This window comes from Aquarana catesbeiana, linkage group LG03 (genome assembly GCF_042186555.1).
Source record: "Aquarana catesbeiana isolate 2022-GZ linkage group LG03, ASM4218655v1, whole genome shotgun sequence".
NCBI classification, from domain to species: domain Eukaryota; kingdom Metazoa; phylum Chordata; class Amphibia; order Anura; family Ranidae; genus Aquarana; species Aquarana catesbeiana.
The window spans coordinates 566,001,848-566,026,325 of NC_133326.1; the positions used below are offsets into that span (position 1 = coordinate 566,001,848).

The following is a 24,478-nucleotide window of genomic DNA, read 5'->3' on the forward strand; positions in this document are numbered from 1 at the left end:
GGGGAAGAGAGAGGAGAGGAAGAGGCGAGCTGTCCATATCAGCAGAGAACTGAATTGCCCGATGTAAGAGCTTTCATTAGAACTCCCAGTGTTCCCGGGGCTCACGTCACATAGCTCCACCTCTTGGCCCGGCGCCTTTGATAGACAGAACACCGATCCAATGCGGGACATGTGACGTCATCAAAAGCGTCGGGCCAAGAGGTGGGGCTATGTGACGTGAGCCCCGGGAAGACAGGAAATTCAAATGAAAGCTATTACAGCGGGCAATCCCGCTCTCTGCTGATCCGGGTGGCTTGCCTCTTCCTCTGCATAGGTGGGGCTGTATGGGGCACAGGTCTCGCTGTATGGGGCACAGGTCTCGCTGTATGGGGCACAGGTCACGCTGCATTGGGCACAGGTCACGCTGCATTGGGCACAGGTCACGCTGTATGTGGCACAGGTCACGCTGCATTGACACTAGGGCAGCTGTGGGGGTGGGGGCTGTTTGCAGGGGGGCCCCATACAACATTTTGCTATGGGGCCCTGCTATTTCTAGTTACGCCCCTGGACTTTACTAACTGAAAGGCAGCCTGGTTTGCAGTTATGTCACTGATTGCTTCATGAATGTCCCTCTAGAATGTTTCCAAATACACAGAAAAGCAAAAGATTTTTCTTCTCTGAGACCAAGAAGCTGTATAAAGGGACAAGAGGGAGAGGAGTCATTGCTCTTATTTATACACTTATGTGTAACTGTAGAGCTACCGAGCTTTGTAAATAACACGCTTTTTTACAACAGGGGGTAAGGGAAAACTGAAAAAAGGATCCTAAAAATCAATATTGGTTTAGTCCTGAGCATAATAATGTAAGATGTCTACATAACTACCTACATTCTTCAATTTTGCTTGAATGCTTGTTGATTACCAACTCATAGTTGCAACAGCAACTCTGCTTTCAGAAAATAAAGTGCTTTGGAGGACTATTTTTCATTGTTCATTTTTAACTGTGTATTGTCTGTTTTATTGGCACATGGGAAAATGTCTTGGCTACATGGAAAATGTGTGGAAAATGTGAGCACGACCAATGAAAGGGTCGCGCTCTTTAAAAATAGACTAAAAAAAATAAAAAACGCACAACAACCCACAAACTAAGCTGCATGCAAACAAAGACTTTTGGTAATAATATTTAAACAATGCACTGCACCGAAAACAAAACTACACTTGTATATTGTAGTTATTGCATATTGTACAATACTAATCTCAACCCTGCCTAGTAAAGTGTTCCATACACCAGAATTAATAAAATAAAAGTATATATACAGTATATTACAAAAGTGAGTACACCCCTCACATTCTTGTAAATATTTTATTATATCTTTTCATGTGACAACACTGAAGAAATTACACTTTGCTACAATGTAAAGTAGTGAGTGTACAGCTTGTATAACAGTGTAAATTTGCTGTCCCCTCAAAATAATTCAACACAGCCATTAATGTCTAAACCGCTGGCAACAAAAGTGAGTACACCCCTGGGGGAAAATTTTTCCTCCCCGATGTCATGTGACTCGTTAGTGTTACAAGGTCTCAGGTGTGAATGGGGAGCGGGTGTGTTAAATTTGGTGTTATCGATCTCACTCTCTCATACTGGTCACTGAATGTTCAACATGGCACCTCATGGCAAAGAACTCTCTGAGGATCTGAAAAAAATAACTGTTGCTCTACATAAAGATGGCCTAGGCTATAAGAAGATTACCAAGACCCTGAAACTGAGCTGCAGCATGGTGGCCAAGACCATATAGCGGTTTAACAGGACAGGTTCCACTCAGAATAGGCCTTGCCATGGTCGACCAAAAAAGTTGAGTGCACATGCTCAGCGTCTTATCCAGAGGTTGTTTTTGGGAAATAGACGTATGAGTGCTGCCAGCATTGCTGCAGAGGTTGAAGGAGTGGGGGGTCAGCCTGTCAGTGCTCAGACCATCTGCCGCACACTGCATCAAATTGGTCTGCATGGCTGTCTTCCCAGAAGGAAGCTTCTTCTAAAGATGATGCGCAAGAAAGCCCGCAAACAGTTTGCTGAAGACAAGCAGACTAAGGACATGGATTACTGGTACCATGTCCTGTGGTCAGATGAGACCAAGATAAACGTATTTGGTTCAGATGGTGTCAAGCGTGTGTGGTGGCAACCAGGTGAGGAGTACAAAGGCAAGTGTGTCTTGCCTACAGTCAAGCATGGTGGTGGGAGTGTCATGGTCTGGGGCTGCATGAGTGCTGCCAGCACTGGGGAGCTACAGTTCATTGAGGGAACCATGAATGCCAACATGTACTGTGACATACTGAAGCCGAGCATGATCCCCTCCCTTTGGAGACTGGCCCGCAGGACAGTATTACAACATGATAACGACCCCAAACACACCTCCAAGACGACCACTGCCTTCCTAAAGAAGCTGAGGGTAAAGGTGATGGACTGGCCAAGCATGTCTAGAGACCTAAACCCTATTGAGCATCTGTGGGGCATCCTCAAACAGAAGATGGAGGAGTGCAAGGTCTCTAACATTCACCAGCTCTGTGATGTCGTCATGGAGTAGTGGAAGAGGACTCCAGTGGCAACGTGTGAGACTCTGGTGAACTCCATGCCCAAGAGGGTTCAGGCAGTGCTGGACACACAAAATATTGACACTTTGGGCCCAATTTGAATATTTTCACTTAGGGGTGTACTCACTTTTGTTGCCAGCGGTTTAGACATTAATGGCTGTGTGTTGAGTTATTTTGAGAGGACAGCAAATTTACACTGTTATACAAGCTGTGTGTAAACGCACTACTTTACTGTAGCGCTGGTAGATTTGCAATCTACCGCATGTTAGGTAAATTTAGTAAATTGTTCGTTAGGAAGGTTAAGTTTGCCTCTGTTCCAGCTTGGCTGACGTTGTGTGTGTTTCCGTGCTGACCGGTGGGTGTCGCTGTTATCAATGGTTAGTGTTGGAAAGGCAACGTGTTGAAGCGTATGGATGTTCTTATGTCCCGGAGACAACTCGGTGGAGGTGGTCCTCCGAGTTGCATTCTGGGCGAGGGTATTTATGGGACAGACGCCATATTTTGGGGTTTGTTTTACAGCCACCTGCTGGCCCTCCTGGTCGACAGGTATGCGTTAAGGAGCTACCTTGTGGTCCTCCGTTCCGGAGGCCCACAATACTGCGGCGCAAGAATGGGTCCAGAGGCTTGTCTTGGGCCTACCACCGCGGCCGAGGAATGGTCCTGAGCTGTCGGTCCTGAGTGACGAAGCTGGACAACCGAGGAGATCCCAGGGGAGGACCCGTCTTGGAGAGATCACGCAGCGTGCTGGTCTATGGAGGGGCCTGGTGACTCGGTTGGAGGACGTATCCGAAAGTAACTATACAGCATAGTGTTGCCGGGTTGGCTTAAAGGTTCAGGCACTGTGACTGACATTCATTACAGAAAATCTGATACATCCTGTGGCAGAGGATCGTACAGGTTTTGTTCCCAAGAAAGTCTGTGGCAGAGACTTTGATTCGTGCTACGTACTGGCTGCTAGGCTAGTGAGAGAGGTGTATCCATACGAGCAACGAGTGTGTCCCAGGAGGGGAGCGCATTCCATACAATATCTGAATTCTACTGGGACATTTGTCAAAAGAACCCTACAAGAAGATGTTTGAGTTTCTTCTACAGTTTCCTTTCCGCCTCTTTCCTGCTATTTCCTAAGTCAAGTGTTTAAAAAAGCATTGAAAATGTACTCCAGTGTTGGTGCGTGTGTCGTCCAGAGGTAAACTCAACGGAACCCTAGACCCGGTGCCGGTGAAACAGAGGGAAGGAGAATGAAGGTAACAGACCTGCTTAAACCAGCAGCTCCATCGAGAGTTATTGCTACATTACATTGTAGCAAAGTGTCATTTCTTCAGTGTTGTCACATGAAAAGATATAATAACATATTTATAAAAATGTGAGGGGTGTACACACTTTTGTGAGATACTGTGTGTGTGTGTGTGTGTGTGTGTGTGTGTGTGTATATATATATATATATATATATATATATATATATATATATATATATATATATATATATATTATACATATATACATAACCTGTGTTTGCTCAAAATAAGCAGTAAATCATCACAAAAAATAAAGTTCCCAATAAAAGATGAGAGTGCAAAAAAACATTAACAGTCCTGAAATTGGTGCAAAATGCTCTTCAAGAGGGAAACCTCCCCAAAGAGCAAACATTCACCTCTAATACTGACCCTCACTACAAAAGGTCAAACAATCATGTTCTCAGGCACCACAACCCAGAGGACACTTGGACAGAATCTAGGGAATGGTCACCTTTATCCGATCCAACAAACATATATGGCTCTGGGGAACCACAAAGCCTAGCTTCCACAGGTGAATCAAAAAGTAAGACTATCCAGGGTAAGTATTTAACTTTCAACCTCCAAAAAGCATAGTGCTCGCCACCATAAAATACATTATTAAAACCATTAAAAAAAACACTCTCGCATGAAAGGGTAGAAGCACTTCAAATGGCACAAGTTTGATATCTTGAAACAGTGCTGTCCAGGATAAGTAAAGCTCATACTGCAGTGGTAGATTAGAGAACCCATATACCAATAAGGTCTGAGGTCTCTAAAACATGACAACACCACCTTAGTATAGATGCAGGCTTACCAAAAATAGTGCACCCTCTAAAGAGAGGTCAGATGAGCATGTGGCCAAACACCCTGGCTGGGGTATTAACAGGACTCTCCCACAAGGTCCACTCTGGGTTGAGGGTATGTGTTGTACTTCTTATTGCGATGGTACCCAAATGAGACCACAATCGACATAAAGAAAGAAGCTCCTCTGCTGCCAGTTCCAGCAATGATAAGAGCAGTGATAAGAAGTACAGCCCATACGCTCAACCCAGAGTGGAGCTTGTGGAGAGTCCTGTGAATACCCCAGCCAGGGTGTTTGGCCACATGCTCATCTGACCTCTCTTTAGTTAGAGGGTCCACTATTTTTGGTAAGCCTGCATCTATACTAAGATGGTGGTGTCACATTTTGGAGACCTTATTGGTGATTGGATGCTCATTACTCCCGTCTGAACACTCATGAAGAGGAGTTTTTCAAACTTTCATGAACTTTATATCCGAGAACTGTATCACTATATCAGTATATTAGCGTATCTGCACTTGGATTCTGCTTCACATGGGTGTCATATAATTGATTATATAGTATGTTATCACAACATAATTTATATTACATTTGTTTTGATGTTTTTGATATACGCACTTCTGTTTATTATTGTTTATAGCGCAGCTCTTTTTTGACATTAGTTCTGGTCTGTGAAAAAATCTCTTGCAGCAGAGCCGCTGCTTTCCATTATCATTTTGTGTTTGCACTATTTTCCATCACAGCTATTTGTAGTTATTTCCAAGCGCAGTTTTTGAGTAGGTATAGATTAGAGAACCCTCCAGCCCAAGTCTAGTCTGTTCAGTGCACGTTCGCTTTAGCTCTGCTCAATGCAATTCATCACGTGTGACATCACCAGGGGCTTCCTCTTTCTTTGCTTGCACATATGCTGCTTCAGTTTTCTTTAATAGACAGTTATCTCCAAGCTTTTTTTTATGATTACATACACTGGCAACTGACCCTCAAAGGTAAGTTACAAATACAGTGAGTTTAGAGAGCACAACTGCACCTGGTCACAGGAATTTAGAGAGCCCATGCAAAACTGCCCCCTTGTGATATAGAGTAATACAGCTAATGTGTATGTAAAGGCAACATTTTAAAGTAGATAAAAGTTAGACCCTTTGTCAGGTATTTATTGCAGTCTGTATCCCCATTGACTAGATTAACCTCTCTACTTATACCAAAAACAGTGGGTCAAGGGAAATCTTCTGGACACATGTTATAATGACAACTGTCTAAAGCTGACCATGCATGGCTCCGTTTTCATTTCGTGCTTTTCAGTTAGTTTCTTAACGCCCGTTCGTCAACCAGACATGTTTCGGAATTGGAGGAGATAACGTATTATTTATTATTGGCCTTGGAGTTATTGCTTTGACCCAAGTCCAGTTCAGGAACAGGAGAAGGAGGATTTCTTGGACCAAAAATTGGTTGCTTTATTAATCGTGACCAATTACGTCATATGCCTTTGCTGCGGGAGTTCCAGGATAATAATCCGGATGATTTTTGGAATTATCTCTGGATGACGGACCCCTGCTTTCACCAACTCTTGACACTGTTGACCCCTATATTAAGAAGCAGGACACATGCTTGAGGCTTTTATTTTATTTTTTGGTTGAATAATGATTTGGTATATTTTCTATATTTTCTTTTCTTTTTTTAATGCACAATAAAAAAAATGTGGAGAATAATACTTGGCTATGTGTTTTACTTCAAATGACAGTTTGGGAGTAGGCAGTTACATTTAAAAAAATACAATGTAAAATTGACAAGGGACACCAATATAGTTGTATCTTTGATCTTAAAAACTACGGGATAATGGTGTTGTGGTAACTTGCCCCCCCCCCCAAAAAAAAACAAGCATAATAATATTATTCTTGATATCACTAGGAAATAAAAGCCTTTTAAAATACGTTTAGCATAACTCCATCATTATCACCAGCAAAGCAGCTTCATTATTATACCATTAAAGAAGAAGAGAATGTGCGCTGCATTTCGAGATTTCTTAATTTGCCACGTCACGAATGTTAATTATCCAGTTAATTCTTACGAACGCTAGTTTACAAGACCGACCACTTCTGGCTCGTCCTTGCTTCCGAGCATGCATGTTTGTTATTTTGCCCGACGGACTTTCAGGTTGAGGAGATTTTCTTTCATTTCCTGTTGCATCTGTAGAACTAGTATCTTTTTTTGACATCAGAACCACTTAGAATTTCCACTCAAGCTAAGATTGCAGAGAAATACTGCTATGCTTGTACCTCCCATTTTGAAAGATTTTCATGTATCTACACTGATTTTCTGGATTTATGTTCTTCTGTTGAGCTTGCCAGACAACAATTCCTGTTTACAATTATTCTCACACAGGTGTTAAAACAAAACTCTGGATTTACATACACGTTAAATGAAACAACAATATAAAGTTGTATAAAAATAATAAAATATATTTAACAGCTTCAGCCCCGGAAGATTTTAACCCCTTCCTGACCAGAGCACTTTTTGCAATTCGGCACTGCGTCGCTTTAACTGACAATTGCGCGGTCGTGCGACGTTGCACTCAAACAAAATTGACGTCCTTTTTTTCCCACAAATAGAGCTTTCTTTTGGTGGTATTTGATCCGCTCTGCTGTTTTTATTTTTTGCTCTATAAAGAAAAAAAGAGCGAAAATTTTGAAAAAAGGCATTATTTTTTGCTATAATAAATATCCCCCCAAAAAATATAAAAAAAAACAATTTTTTTCCTCAGTTTAGGCCGATACTGTAAAAATGTCACTGGCAGGGAAGGGGTTAACACTAGGGGGCGATCAAGGGGTTAATGTGTTCCCTAGTGTGAGTTCTAACTGAAGGGGGAGGGGACTGTGTAGGGGAAGAGATAGATCACTGTTCATACCCTGTATGAACAGACGATCTGTCACTTCTCCCCTCAGAGAACCGGAAACTGTGTGTTTACACACACAGATCCCGGTTCTCCGTGTGCCCAAGCGATCGGGGGAGCGATCAGGGGGTGCGCGCGCCCCCCTTGTGGCCGAATATGTTACCAGCGTAACATGACGGCTATTCACGCAGCCGAGCCATGTTGCCGCAGTACAACTGTGGCGGCTGGTCGGCAAGCGGTTAAAGTTTTTTTTTTTTTTAAATGACCCTTGTATACATATGTGCACCCAACGCACATGCGTATGAAAATGCTGATTGTGCAACACATGTCAAATAACATCAGACACCAAGAAAGAGAGATGTTTTAGGGCCTTCATTAACCTCCAAACTGATGAGCTGTTAAAGGCTTTTAATGTGTCGACTATGTAGAATTTTCATTGTAATTCTATTTATTCTAGAGCTCCTCTTGTTTGTAAAACATTGAAAAATTGGTCTGGTGGTGAAAGGGTTGAAGTATAATGGTGGGGCCAAGGTATGGAAATATAAATGTTTGCATATTTTCAATAAGCAGTAAATACTTTTTTGAACAAGCCTTCTGTAGTTGGAGGCAATATGGAGTAATTCATCCTCAAAGTTTACAGCAGAAGATTTTCAGTTGTAGCTCCATTGCCTCCTCCCAACAGTGGCTTAGTAACCTACCAGCCTGCTAACCTCTAATGTAAACACAAAGTAGGTGCACGAGAACAGGGAAGAGCCTAGTGATGAGACCTCACTTGAATTACTTCACTGATACTATTGTGAACTTAAGGAAAGTAGAAGAAATGTGTGTAGCACTGGATCTCTTGAAGCAGTAACTGTTCCCAGTCAGGCCTGCTACACTGCTTAAAGCCCAAGCACAACAAAAAAAATACCTTTGCAGTCCCCCCCCCCCATGCAAACACACACACACACACACACACTGTTATGCCGCGTACACACAATAGGATTTTTCGACGGAAAATGTTCTATGGGAGCTCATTGTCGGAAATTCCGTCCGTGTGTAGGCTCCATCGGACATTTTCCATCAGAATTTCCGACACACAAAATTTGAGATCTGGATCTCAAATTTTCCGACAACAAAATCCGTTGTCGGAAATTCCGATTGTGTGTACACAATTCCGACGCACAAAGTTCCACGCATGCTCAGAATCAAGCAGAAGAGCTGCACTGGCTATTGAACTTAATTTTTCTCAGCTAGTCGTACGTGTTGTACGTAACCGCGTTCTTGACGTTCGGAATTTCCGACAAGATTTGTGTGACCGTGTGTATGCAAGACAAGTTTGAGCCAAAATCCGTCTGAAAAAAAACATGGGTTTTGTTGTCGGAAAATCCTGTCGTGTGTCCCGGGCATAAAGGATAAAGGCTTGTTAAGTCTAGGGGAGAAATAGGGAATAATACTTACCACCAGCTGTTTGACTGGTCCTGAAAAGTCCCCTCTCTAGTGTACTCCCAACCGTGGTCGCACTCCTGCCTTCTTTACGTACAATGTGAGGTTAGTAGCCCTGCATTGTAAGTGGTTATGCCAAGGGACCGCTGACAAACTGGAACTTCAGGGAGAAGATCAGAGCACTAAAGTAATGCCCGTACACGCGATCGGAAATTCTGCCAGCAAAAGTCCGATGTGAGCATTTGGTCAGAAATTCCGACCGTGTGTATGCTCCATCAGACTTTTGCTGGCGGAATTCCCACCAGCAAAAGACTGAGAGCAGGTTCTCTATCTTTCAGTTGGAAAAAGTTCCGATCGGAAATTCCGATCGTCTGTAGCAATTCCGACGCTCAAAATTCCAAAGCATGCTCGGAAACAATTTGACGCATGCTCGGAAGCATTGAACTTCATTTTCTTGGCTCGTCGTAGTGTTGTACATCACCGCGTTCTTGACGGTTGAAAGTTCAGAGAACTTTTGTGTGACCGTGTGTATGCAAGCCAAGCTTGAGCGGAATTCCGTCAGAAAAACCATCCAAGTTTTTACCGACGGAAAATCCGCTCGTGTGTATGGGGAATAAGTAATGCTGACTCGTCACAAGCATTTAACCCTTTCAGTGTGGGGATCCCCACTGCAAAGGTAGGTTTTGTCTGATTTTTGGAGTTGAGCTTTAAGGAATGATTCTCATCAGGCATGTCTCACAGAAGTGGTGACTGAAAATACGCTCTTTGCTTTAGCAGGGTTTAGGTGTGCATGGAGGAAATCACCAGAATCAGAATTTATAAGTCCAAGCTCAAAATTATTCAGACTCCTATGTCATACAGTCTAATGTGTTTCAGGGGTTCAAGGGGTCCCCCTTCATCAGGGCTTGGTACTATTGAACAAAGTGTATACCTAACTGATAAAATTGGAGGGATCTGTCAGAGAAGGCCTGTCCATAGTGCATACTGAGTTTCTTGGTGCACTGATATGTGCATGCACAGACCGGCAACTGACCGGACACATGTACATAGTTGTGGGCATAGGCACGCACATGCGCACTCGCAAGCCTGTCACTAATGCTGGTGCCAAACTGACTATTTAAAAAGGCTTCAGTGTAGGCTCAGTGCTAATTGGTCTGCAGCTTCTGTGGTTGTTCCCTGATTCCTGTGTTTGACCTCTGATCCTGACAAGGCTTACTTTTGACCTGCATTTGTCTGCTACCTGCCGCAACCTCGGCTTGTCTCTGGATTCTGCTTCTGCCTCCTGTTTCTGCTTGATCTACCTTCCATTGCAGACTTGGCTTGTGACCTGACTATTCTGCTGTCTGCAGTCTATGCCTGATCTGACAGTTACTGATCTGGCTCATCTGACCCCGCATCTTGCACATCCAGCCTGCTACAGCTCTTTAGTCCAGCAAGCTCTTATCTGGCTCCTGCTTTCAGCTGTCTACCATAGTCTTCTGCCAGCCAAGCTCCATGCCAGCTCATATGCCCCCAGCCTGTTCTGCTGCCTCATCCACCTGCTGCTACACAGAACTGGACTGATCACAGGCACTCATACCTCGCCGTGCTCCTTTGGCCGCTATCTCACTACCAGTGGCCCACTAGCCCTAGCTGTACGACAGGCCTTTCTCTGCATGCTAGGCTCACTGACCAGGTACGTGACAGGATTCTCAGGGGTAAATTATAGTATTATTGCTCCTCATGATTAACTGACATCTGGAGTAATCATACTAATTACCCCTCAGGATACCTCCAAATGTATCAGTTTAGTATATACCTTGTTCAACAGTACCAAGCTCGGATGAAGGGGGACCCTTTAAACCCCGAAAATGCATTGGCTTTTTTTTCTACAATGGAGTCTGAATAAAAATTGAATCTAGATTTTATATGTTCTGCTTTTTATGCTCTTTTCCTTGCACACACAGTCTTTTGAGAATTTTAGCATTGAAGAGACACAGGTGGGTCTTAGCAGGTGTTAGACATGCCCACTGCTGGATGCCACATTTCAGCACCCTGCAGAAAACATACATTCTGAATCAAAAATCTCTTTATAGACTCCAGTAAGTTCTATTACTGTCAGTTTAACTTATGGCATCGGGAACATATATTGTCCAGACAGATTTCCTTTAAACATGACAGAGTTGGGCCTACAAATGGCACGCCCTTGTACCGAGCAATTTATGGCGTTTGTCCGTGATAATGACAGACCCTGGGAACATGAAAAGAGGCAGATAAAGAGATAAATGAATATATTACTCCAAAACCATCAGGCACTTTGTCCTCCTGATCCTCCCTGTGTAATCTTTTCTTCTTCGCAATAATTGTTACAAGGATTCCTGCTTCTCTAATAAATCTTACAAAATCTTATCATCTTTCTTCACATTCCTGGCTGGGCTCCCAGAATCAATCTGTTCCCGGCTGTCTGCTCGCCGGCCGTACAATAAGCTTTTTATTTTGCTCTTTTAGCTAAAATTTTCTTCATACCGCCACATCCGTCTCTGCAGAGTAGAATGAAGGACGTGGAAGGCTTACATTCAAAGACCTATTTTTCTTGTAATAGCTGGGATGATCCTTGTGTTTTAGGACATATTACAAAAAGAATTAGTTTTATAGCTGAAAGCAATAAGGTTTTATTTGCCCGCTTTGTTCCAGTGAGCTGCACACTGTTAGGAAGACTTACTGGGGGGGGGGGGGGAGCCATTTTAGGTGCTCTGCACACAGGAGGGAGCCATTTTGTAATAAACAAGTTGCATACATTTTATGGCTTGACCTGGCAGATCTACACATAGGCTGGAGGTAGATATTTTATGACAAACACAATACAAACACTCATTTTGGTGTGCTTATATATAGTGGAGGCAGCTGACTGATGTAAACCCTAACTGGAATATTTTTTGTTCTAAGGCCCCATTCACACTTGTTCAACTTTGGACCCCAAAGTCGCATGACAAGTCACACCCCATGTTTCCCAATGAGTACCGTTCATATCTGTGCGACTTAAAGTTGCAGCGACTTTAAAGTACTTCCTGCACTACTTTGGTCCGACTTTCACATAAACCCTAGCATGAAAGTTGCACCTGCATGACATACATGAAAATTGTGGGCGACTTTTAGGCATGTGCAATTCGTTTTGGTTTCATTTGCTTTATTGGTTTTCTAATTAATTCCAAATTTTCAGAATGATTGGAATGCAAATCAGTCCAAAATGTATCGACCGATCTGAATTCTGTGTGATGAATAGCTGGTTGTTAAGGAGCGGGCCAGGAAGCTGGCTACCGCGTCTTTTCCAACCGATGACTCATCAGCTGTCAGCGGGTTTCCCCACTGACAGCTGAATGAAACAAAAGATTACCGGCAATGAAAAATAAAGGAAAAAAACTGTATGGGGTCCCCCCCAACCATACCAGGCCCTAAGGGGAACCCCATGCCAAAATAAAAAAATAGCGTGGGGTCCCCCCAAAATCCATACCAGACCCTTATCCGAGCATGCAGTCCGGCATGTCAGGAAAGGAGGGGAACGAGCGAGCACCCCCCCATTTTGAGGGCATGTTACCTGGTATGGTTCAGTAGGCGGGTGCTCACTCGTCCCCCCCTTTTCCAGAACTGCCGGGGCTGCATGCTTGAATAAGGGTCTGGTATGGATTTTGGGGGGGGCCCGACGCCGTTTCTTTCTCTGCCCCCCAAAGCACTTTGTCCCCATGTTGTTGGGGACAAGGGCCTCTTCCCCACAACCCTGGCTGGTGGTTGTGAGGGGTCTGCGGGCGGGGGGCACAGAAACTGGAACCCCCAGATCCCACCCCCCCATGTGAATGAGTAGGGGGAGCATAGTACCCCTACTCATTCTCAAAAAAAAACAGTGTAATGTAAAAAATGACAGTAGGCAATTTTTGACAATTCCTTTATATAAAAATTTTTTTTAAATGTCCCCCAGTGTAGATCCATCATCAGTCACGACGTCTGCCGCCACAGCCGACCTGAAAAAAAGGAAAAAAACCCTCCGGTCCTGACAAAGACTCCTGCCGCCTGACTGCTAGATAAGGTAGGGGCCACCCAGTAACGTCACTGTATGGCCCCGCCCCTTTGTGATGTCACCAACCCAGCATGCCCTCTGTCAATGACGTCACAAGACCCGCCCTTTAGTTATGTAAGAGCTAGCAGAGCCTTCGTAGGGACCAGGGGGTTTTATTATTTTTTTCCGCGTCTGGCAGTGGCGGCGGGTGTTGATGTGATCTACATTGGGACATTTTATTTTATTTTTTTATTTTTTAATAAAGGAGTTGTCAAAAATTTGTGTTGTGTTTTTATTTACTTCTTATGCTTTTTTGGTGAATGAGTAGGGGTAATATGTACCCCATACTCATTCACATTGGGGGGTAGGGATCTGGAGCCCCCCATGTTAAAAGGGCTTCCAGATTCCAATAAGCCTCCCCACCCGCAGACCCCCACAAGTCGCACTGTAAAGTCGCAAGTCCCATGATTATTAAGCCGCACAATTGTGAATGGAGCCTAAAGCACTTTTAATATAAACAATTGCTATCTTTAAATAAAATACAGGTTGCTTCCTTAATGCTTCCTTTGTTAAATCCCAGTGGTGCTGATCTCCTGCAGCCTCAGTGCAGCTACTTCCTGTTTAAACTTCATGGTTGCATGTCATTGCTCAGGGCTGGCTTTCCAAAGATTGACAACAGCTACTTGTAATCTCCTCTGGAAGTGCGTGTTACATGGTAAAAATGCAATAGCACAGTTGGGAGACAGGGGCAGAGTGCTGTCTCCCAATATAAGAACACAAGCCTCTAAGCAGGAACTGCACATATTTTATAAAGGAGATGCATCGACAAAGCTTTACTTCTCCTGTGGATCACAGAAGTGCAGTTAGTTCTGCACTCCTGTGACCCATTTTCACCTGACAGCGCGCTGTAGCCTGTTGTCGGCTGACGTTACAGACTCGGTCCAGGCTCTGACAAGATCCCAACCATATGGTCGTAATCTGCCCAAAAGCCTGGACCAGTAGCTGGTTCAGCCTCTCAGCGAGCCACTAAGAGCCTCAGCCAGCTGCTCCTGTCCCCTCCACAGCTCAGCGGTCCAGTGAGTGCTGGAGGGGCAGAGCAGAAACCTGGAGACTAACAGTCACTGGCCGTCTGCAGGCTGAAGACCGAGTTGCCGCTCTTAGAGGTGGTGAGGGATAGCTGTAGCTGGGACCGGTGCTCCAGCCATCTGGGTTGATAAAGAAATTAATCTGATTAAAAAATAAACTATAACGTAGGCCTGGGTTCACTCATCAACTCTTGAAGATCTTCTTAAAGGTGGCTAAAACAGCAAATTTGGAATGTTTTATGACTTGACCATATGGCAACATGTGTTGAAGGTTATTCTGTACCTTGTTTGCTCCTTATAGTGTGACATACCATACTTGGCAATCTATCCCAAATCAGTCATGCTGACAAGACTGCTAATATCTGTAAACAATGTTGAACCATGTACGTGCCTTCTACACAGTATAAATGCCCCCGTATAAGAGCAACTCGAGGCCAGTTCTCCCTGGAGAACTGGTCAATGCACTTGTATGTGTCAGTAAACACTTCCATTTGTTCATCGTAAGAATGAGTGGTCTGACTGAATTCCACAATAAGGTAAGTATGATTTTTATTTTTTTTTTAAAAAGCCATACTTCTCTTTTAAATGAAAGCAGCAGATTTACAGAGATATACTTTTGAACTTACAGGGGGTCCCCTAGTTACAAACATCTGACTTACAAACGACTCCTACTTACAAACGGAGGGAGACAACAGGAAGTGAGAAGAAATCTACGCCTAGGAAGGGAAATTTACTCCTGTAAGAGTTATTATGTGAAAAAGGTATCTCCAGTGATGTTTTATCACCAAGGCTTTTTTCCACAACAACCCAAAATTTTCAAAATCCAATTGTCAATGGGACAGAAAGTTAGGTTAAATCTTCTCAACGGGGCACAGACAGCAAAACAAACGTTACAGGGGTGTAAACCCTTCCCTATGTTATCCAAAAAGCTTAAAAATAGTTTTTTGGCTGGAGCCACACTTAAAAAATTATGATATAGTGTCCTGTGAGCCACCACTAACTACCCAACCATAAGGGTCTCCAAAACCAATACTTTTATATTAAATTAGCTGCTAGCGTTACACATGCCTCCTAAATCATGCAAAAGTTCAAAATAAACTATATAAATACGCTGCGCTATCAAAAGAATCATATAGTATAAAGTGCTAAAATGTGCAATCCATGCAATGTTACTATTAAAGTGATAATGTGCAAATGCGTGAACAACTCAGTAGCAACAATAATATATATACCAAAATAATCAAAAAAATGCTTTGAAAAAATCGCCAAAAAATTTTTTACATGAATTTATATATATATATATATATATATATATATATATATATATATATATACACACACAAAATGATGAATATATATATACCAGTGAAATATATTAAAAATAAAAATAAAGTGCTGAAGTGTATTGTGCAATTTTCAAAATAGTCCATAAGTGCTCCAAAAATCCATGCGATTCAGTGAAATGTCAGAGGTAAGGTGCTGTATCCACATACAAGTGCTCCCCCCTAGGTGATAGCTGCTCACCTTAGGGCGTGTGACCTTGCTGCTAGGCTTGGTCAAAACACGCTTTTTGAACCACTAAAGGGTTCAGTAGTGCATCCGGGATCCTGGATTGATCTTATTTCACTGTGCATCAAAGGGGTGCCACTTTTATCAGGAAAATTCTTCCTCCCTCCAGTCATGTGACAAGGGGATAGGGGCTTGTCACATGACTGGAGGGAGGAAGAATCATTCTGTAATTGGGCCGGCTGCGGGGGAAGGGGGGGCTGAACTTCCACTGCGAACTCAACCGGAAGTGGGAGCAGGTACCTGTCAAAAGCAGGTACCCCCCCCAAAAGGTGCCAAATGTGGAAGTGGAGGGGAGGAGGGGGCAGATAAGTGGAGCTTCCCCTTTTGGATGGAGCTCCACTTTAAGGAGTGCACGGAGAATGTGTAAACATTTTCTTGCTTACCTCAAAGTGGAAGTAAACCCTCACATATACCCAGTGAATTGAACAGCCACAGATGATACACAGGGATGAAACAAATCCTCCTACATAAGTTTTACATGTATATCTGCTGTCTTCCCTGCTCTACACCCTTTTCAAAAGTGCAGATCGTGTTAAAAATCTTTCTATATTTGTCCGCAGCACAGAGCAGGAGGCGGAGAGACTGCAGTTACAGTATGTGGGAGCTGATTGGAGAAAAGGCACACACCCCCTTCACACAGTAGAAGAACTGTTCTGAATAGACAAGCCCCGTTCTGAGCTCTCCCTCACCCCCACAAATTTATCTCATGTGTCAAATGTTTCAGAAGTGACTCATGCTGATAACAGAGGAACGAAGCACCAGAAAGAAACAACACTTGTTTGGAGAGAGACAAATCAACATTACGGATATATGTGCTTTGCTCAAATTCCATGACTCTGGTTTACAACCACTTTAAGACTAGGTTCAAACATGTCTGGTTGCGGTTTGCAGTCCGGAGCGGTTTCGTCCACCGCTCCAGGTGTGAATTTTTAATTAAATTTGCACCTGAACTGGACCCAAGATTGCACAGCACTCTTCAAAAAGGGACCCCAGACATGTGTGAGTCCATTGAAAGCCGGTCCGATTCACATGTTAAGAGAATCGTATACGGTTCAAAACACATCCGATTTGCATATATGTGAACCGAGCCTTAAAGTAGAACTAAAGGCAAAACTTTTTTCATTTTGGATAGAGTAAGGGAGGGTTATAACCCGTCAGATTTTTTTTTTTCAATCTGTGTCCCATTGTGTAGATTTCCCTTCACTTTCAGTACCATAGCCAAACAGGAAGTGAGAGAAAATCCCTGCAAATTAAAGGAATCTCTATCCAAAACTAAAAAAAAAAGTTATTGCCTTTAGTAATACTTTAACCTCCCTGGCAGTATTCCCGAGTGTGGCTCGGGGTGAATTTTTATTACCAAAAGCGGTAACCCCGAGCCACACTCGGGATTGCATCGCAGGATCCAGGCAAAGTTACTTACCTTGTCCCCAGGATCCTGCAATGTCTCGCTGTGTGTGCGAGCCGTCTCTTCCAGTCGATCTATCACAGTGCTGGGCTTCGTTCCCTGTGAGCTTTGCGACGCACGGGGACGGAGTCCGATGACAAATTCAAAAAGTGAAAAAAGCATAATACATACAGTACACTGTAATCTTACAGATTACATTACTGTATCAAATTATTTCACATCCCTTTTGTCCCTAATGCTTTGTCCATGCTCTGCATGCAGTTTTATATTATATATACTGTTCTTTCTGCCTGGAAACTTGAGAATGTCCATAGCAACCAAAAAGTGTCCCTTTACGTCAAAAGCGGTTTTAGACCAGCTAGAAAACAGCGATAGTAAAGTAGAATACATGCAGAACTGAGCGATAGTGATTCGTGGGGAAATTCATCATCAAACACTGAAAGTAATGACAGCTGTAATTCTTCAATTAAGCAAATTTTAGTGTTTTTGATTTGCTTACATTATTGAATACATTTTATTATTATTATTATATTATTATTTGTTATAATTATTTATAGTTATTTACCCAATTAGCCCAATGGTATGCCCCTTCACTCCAAATCCCTTGGCTTCGGTTCAAAGAAGAATCTGTCCTACCCTACAATCTACAACTTCTCTGGTCCAAGACTATCCCACCACAAAAAATAAGACCCTTAAACCTCATCGTCACTCACACTCTTCAACTATGGAACAGACAGGTCTCTAAATTTAAGTTATTCTCTGACATTCCCCCCTTAGCTTCCTTTGTAGGTGACCCTCGTTTTCCCTCCCAGATAGGGCTCAAGATCAAAACGCTCTAACGAATTGGAAGTCACATAACCTAACACATTTAAAATCGCTCCCCCACAACAATTCATTCCTCACTTTCTCCAGTATTCAAATAAAATATGATCTCCCACCTACTGAACTAGAGAACTATAGAAATATAAGACAATTCTATCAGAAATATCACTCACTTACACTCCATCCCCCATATACACAATTTGAACAAATTTGTATCTCCTCCCCTCGTGATAGTGGTTTAATCTCCAGAATATATCAAAGTTTAAATGAGACCAATATGCCTGAGAAATCACATCCCATGCTTCAACGGGAATCAGATTTAAATATCTCATTTACTCTTGATCAATGGGATACTATTTTTACAAATCTCCATAAATGTACTAAAACAACCTCGATCAGAGAATCAGCCATCAAATTGCTCTAGAGATGGTATCTTACCCCCGCTAAACTTAACTCATTTTATCCCTCACTATCCCCACTCTGTTTTAGGGGTTGCCCCTCTCAGGGTACACTTTTACATATCTTTTGGGATTGTCCCCATATAAAAAACACTTGGCATAAGGCTAGCTTAATCATTGAAAAAATATCAGGTAGGAAGATTTCCCTTACACCCCAAATCTGTCTTTTATTCTCCCCTATACAGGATATTCCAATGACCAGCTAATTCACACATTTCTCAGCTCTATTCATTGGGACATAGCCTTCAATTGGCGCTCCACCTACAGTACAAATTCTCAACCGCATGACGAACATCAAACTCTCTGAGAGAATCCATCACACATTATATGACTCTATGCCACTTTATCAAAAAAATGGATTCTCTGGGACACCACCTCTCAGATTTAGAAAAATGTCTATTATATATACGTAATTGTCCTTCTTTCTTCCCTCCACGACAATACTCTTGACTGGCCTGATTATAACAATGTATATTTTCTCATCTGAATAATCATAATCCTTTTTTATCTCCTGTACAACATTTACTGTTAAAGATATCTGTATACATACCTGTACCATCATTGTAATTGTTTTATACCTTGACCTTTCACATAATAAAAATCGTTTGTAAACAAGGACACCAGTTATCTCACAAAAGTCTGTCCAGGATTAAATCTACTGGTGATAGGTCTGGCGTGTCCAACCAAGGAGACCAAACTGCCTGGTACTTTCCCGAGCAGCCTCTGTGTTGGTAAATATATTTTTCCAGACTTAACGTTGTAATGTCGGTGGACCCTCCCTCCTGGACAGAGTGGGTTACCCATTTGGGCTACCCACTCTGTCCAGGAGGGAGGGTCCACCGACTTCCAGTGTCTAAGAATCAGAATACGGGCCTGAAATAAAGCCCTTGCTAAAGCTTGTTTAGTAACTTCCTCTACTTGAAGATCATCCACTATGCCCAATAGACAAAGTTTGGGATTGGTATGAAGATCAACTTGGAACACTCTGCCAAGGGTGTCCACTACCTTCCCCAATATATATGTAATTTCGGGCATCTCCATAAGAGATGGATCAAGTCACCATGATCTCCTAAGCATCTGGTGCACATAGGATCCTCTCTCTTCCCCATTTTAAATAACCGCTCAGGTGTTAGATGAACCCTGAGTGGGATATATGCGTATAATGATTTTAATCTGTGTAAATCAAACTGTGCATCCAGTTAAGCTGTGTTTATAGAAAATGGAGTTCTGTGCAGATTAGATACTCTGAACACATTTAATGCATGTAAATGCATATAATCGCATGTAAGTGTAAGTACATTTAAATGCGTAAGAACTATTGTTTTTATACTTCCCAGATAGTTTCTCCTGCATTTAAATAAACTGCAGATTGGTAGTGTGAATGTAGAACTAAAGACATTTTTTTCCATTTTGCATAGAGTAAAGAAGGGTTATAACCCCTATCAATATTTTCTATCTGTGTTCCATTGAGGAGATTTCACTTCCTGTCCCATAGCCATAAAAGTCCCTCCGAAGTGAGAAAAATCCCTATTTGTCAGCAGGATCACTAGAACTAGTGTTCAAATTGAAAGATTTCTCCTTTATTCCTGTTCTGGCGACAACCCAAAATTTGTGATTTTCCTTCAATTTCAGTGGGAAAATATAAAAGACAGTTAGAGAGGGCGAATCTCCCTAACAAGGTCACAGAAAAAAAAACCTGAATGTGTTCTAAGCCCTCTCCACTCAATCCAAAACTAAAAAAATAAAGTAAGTAAGTTTTGCCTTTAGTTACAATAACTATAACTACACTCATTCTCAGTATATGTCCACTGAAGCATAGACCGATCTGCTATTATTGGTGCTAATAAGCAGGAAATTACAAGAGGAAATATGAAAACAAATAGTCAGGTACTTATACTAGGTGCATTAAAAAAAAATATATATTTTTTTGATTAAATGCATAAGTGTGCAAATTACTGTTTTGTACATTGTTGTGAGTTTAGCTTTAAAGCTTCTGTGCTATTTACTACAAGATATCTTACCTTGTCGAGGTCACCATCAAGAACAGCTTCAAGGAGAGCTAAAATACAAGAAATGAAGGGCTATTTATTTTCCAATTATACACATATTTAACACATACTACAAAGACAGATGGATGTGAAATCCTTATTATGCTATATGCATATGCGTGTCCAGTCGTTTCAGGTTTAAATTTAAATTCAACCAAAACATCTGCATGGAGTTTGAATGTCTTGTTAATGTTTGATGGGTGTTTTGGTTTCCTCTACAATCCAAAAACAAACTGGGCCTTATTCACTGAGGCTGCATTCACACCTGAGCGTTTCAAAGTCGCGCGTTTTTAATTGCGATTTTACTGTGATTTTGTTGCGTTTTACCGCGATTTTGTTCAGGTGACCAATGTAAAAGGCAGAAAAACGCCTGTAATCTGCCCCTAAGAAGCTTGTGTTCTTTCTTGAGCTCAGGGCGTTTTTCAGGCATTTTGCTTTAGGTGACAAAATGCTCAGATGTGAACAGGTGCCATTGAAATTAATGTGATTTTGCTAGTTGGGCATTTTTCAGGCGTTTTTACTGGCGTTTTACAAGCGTTTTATGAGCTGAAAACTCTCAGGTGTGAATGCAGCCTCAAGAAAAACCGTGTTTGCTGCTCATTAGAGTATTAGAGTATAGTTAGAACATACTGTATGTGCTTTTACCTTTTCCTGTAGTAAAAAAACAACTTATATTACTTCCGTGACGTCATCCCCAGGCTTGTAAATATCTTGCAGGAACAGCTGCTGAGAGCTCAGTTCCTGTTGACTTAGGCACAGCCCCAGAACTACATCTCTCAAGAACTCTTTCTTTACATGTAGTGTGTGGGCATTCTCTTGGGAGTCAAGGCAGCAGCACTATTTTGCTGTGAAAGAAATAATTGCATGCATGTGGAAAAGGGACAAGGAGAGGTGGGCATACATTATGTAGTCCTCTGGCATGGCTAACAACCCTCCTTGGGATTTAAATGCAGGAAAGTCACTGTGTTGTTAGCTCACTAAATTAAAGTGGTTGTAAACCCTCTCCTATACCCAGTGAAGTGAATAGCCTCAGATGATACACAGAGATGAAACAAATCATCCTACATAAGATTTACTTGTATATCTGCTGTCTTTTCCTTTCTACACTCTTGTGAAAATGCAGATTGTGTTAGAAATCTCTCTTCCTCTTCCAGCAGTGGGAAGGAATTCTGGGCATACACTGTGTGACAGCTGATTGGAGGAAAGGCACCCCCCCCCCCTCCACATAGGCAGAGGAACGAAGGAACATGCAGAGCTGTAGTCTGAATAGACAAGCTCTCTGCTTATTTACCTCTAAACTCCCTCCCCAACAGAAATTTTTAGCTGCTGTTATCTATATGTGTCCGAGAGTTTGTCAGAAGTTATCATGATGATAACATTAGGGCATTAGTGGTAGGCTGACCAAAGCACATAAACCCAAGGTAAGTACAATAACAAGTCCTAGTTGCAATCTCGGAATACCCAATAAAAGGATAGTATGCAACCGGTCTAAACTACGTGGCATGTTCGCCAATGCCAGGAGCCTGGCGGACAAGATGGGTGAAGTAGAGATACTGTTGTACAAGGAGGATTTGGATTTTGTGGGAATTTCAGAGACCTGGTTCAACAGCTCTCATGATTGGCTGGCAACCATTCAAGGGAATACCCTTTATCCCAGGGATAGAGAGGGTAAAAATGGGGGAGTGGTATGCCTATATATCAAGAATAATGTACAAGTGAATGTGAGAGCTGATATCACGGAGCTAAAGAGGAGGTGGAATCCTTATGGGTAGAGCTCCAAAGGGATGAAGCTAAGGGGAAAATATTACTGGGAGTATGCTATAGGCCCCCTAACCTGAGGGAGGAGGGGGAGACGGATCTCCTATCACAAGTTGGATTAGCAGCAAAGATGGGAAGTGTTATCATAATGGGGGATTTTAATTATCCAGACATAGACTGGGAGGAGGGAACCACTCATTCGTCTAAGGCTCGCCAGTTCCTAAATGTCTTGCAGGACAATTTCATGGTTCAGATGGTAGATGCACTAACTAGAAATAAAGCGTTACTGGACCTACTGATTACCAACAATACAGACCTGATCACGGATGTGGAAGTATGGGGCAATTTAGGAAACAGAGATCACAGGTCAACTGGCTTCAGTATAAATCACACAAATAGGAAACGTAAGGGTAATACAAAAACAGTGAATTTCAAAAGAGCCAACTTCCCTAAACTATGAAACTTTTTAGAAGGCATGAATTGGAATAAAATATTAGGAACAAAGAACAGGAGAGGAGGAGAGATGGGTTTGCTTTAAGAGCATATTAAATAAGGGCATTAGCCAATGCATCTCATTGGGTAATAAATTTAAAAGAGCGAAAAAAGTCCTGAATGGCTTAACTCCAATGTAAAAATGCATATAAAAGCAAAGGAGAAGGCCTTCAAAAAATACAGGGTTGAGGGATCATCATCAGCATTCAGACTTTATAAAGAATGCAACAAGAAATGTAATTGTGCAATTAGGGCGGCTAAGATAGAACACGAAAGACACATAGTAGAGGAGAGCAAAAAAAAAATCCCAAGAAATTCTTTAAGTATGTAAACAGTAAAAAAGGGAGGGCAGATCATATTGGCCCCATAAAGAATGAGGAAGGACATCTGGTTACAAAGAATGGGGAGATGGCGAAGATATTGAATTTATTCTTCTCCTTAGTCTTCACGAGGGAATTGGGGGCTTCAGTAACCAAAACTGCAGTGTTTATTCTCATGACACATCACAGGAAGCACCTCCATGGATAACAGAGGACAGAATTAAAATTAGACTTGGGAAACTTAACATTAATAAATCACCGGGACCAGATGGCTTGCATCCGAGGGTACTTAGGGAACTCAGTCAAGTAATTGCCAGACCATTGTTCCTAATTTTTACTGGCAGTCTACTGACTGGAATGGTACCAGATGATTGGAAAAAAGCCAATGTAGCACCAATATTTAAAAAGGGCCCAAAATACATCCCTGGGAATTCCAGTATTTACAGGAATTAAATGCAAGCTCTTGGAGGGGATGATAAGGGACTAAATACAAGATTTTAGTAACAAGAACGGTATCATTAGCAGTAATCAGCATGGATTCATGAAGAATCGTTCTTGCCAAACCAATCTATTAGCCTTCTATGAGGAGGTGAGGTGCCATCTAGATAAAGGAAGGCCCGTAGACGTGGTGTATCTGGATTTTGCAAAAGCATTTGACACAGTTCCCCATAAACGTTTACTGTACAAAATAAGGTCTGTTGACATGGACCATAGGGTGAGTACTTGGATTGAAAACTGGCTACAAGGGCGAGTTCAGAGGGTGGTGATAAATGGGCAGAACTCGGAATGGTCAGAGGTGTGTAGTGGTCCCCCAGGGTTCTGTGCTGGGTCCAATCCTATTTATTTTGTTCATAAACGACCTGGAGGATGGGGTAAACAGATACTAAGCTAAGCAGGGCAATAACTTCTCCGCAGGATGTGAAAACCTTGCAAAAAGATCTGAACAAATTAATGGGGTGGGTAACTACATGGCAAATGAGGTTTAATGTATAAAAATTTAAAATAATTCATTTGGGTGGCAAAAATATGAATGAAATCTATACACTGGGGGAGAACCTCTGGGGGAATCTAGGACGGAAAAGGACCTGGGGATCCTAGTAGATGATAGGCTCAGCAATGGCATGCAATGCCAAGCTGCTGCTAACAAAGCAAGCAGAATATTGGCATGCATTAAAAAGGGGGTCAACTCCAGAGATAAAACGATAATTATCCCGCTCTACAAGACTCTGGTCCGGCCACACCTAGAGTATGCTGTCCAGTTCAGGGCACCAGTCCTCAGGAAGGATGTACTGGAAATGGAGCGAGTACAAAGAAGGGCAACTAAGATAATAAAGGGTCTGGAGGATATTAGTTATGAGGAAAGGTTGTGAGAACTGAACTTATTTTCTCTGGAGAAGAGACACTTGAGAGGGGATATGATTTCAATTTATAAATACCGTACTGGTGACCCCACTATAGGGATAAAACTTTTTCGTGGAAGGGAGTTTAACAAGACACGTGGCCACTCATTAAAATTAGAAGAAAAGAGGTTTAACCTTA

At 42.2% G+C, this 24,478-nt stretch overlaps 1 protein-coding gene across 11 annotated transcripts in view; it reads right to left on the minus strand.

The window, feature by feature from the left end:
• DGKI (diacylglycerol kinase iota) overlaps positions 1-24,478 on the minus strand; it is a 466,380-nt gene that overhangs the window by 72,316 nt on the left and 369,586 nt on the right. For all 11 annotated transcript variants that reach the window (XM_073621819.1, XM_073621822.1, XM_073621821.1 and 8 more), the window contains one exon: positions 20,343-20,380. In XM_073621819.1, coding sequence (XP_073477920.1) covers positions 20,343-20,380 — 38 coding nt within the window. The remainder of the gene's footprint in view (positions 1-20,342; positions 20,381-24,478) is intronic.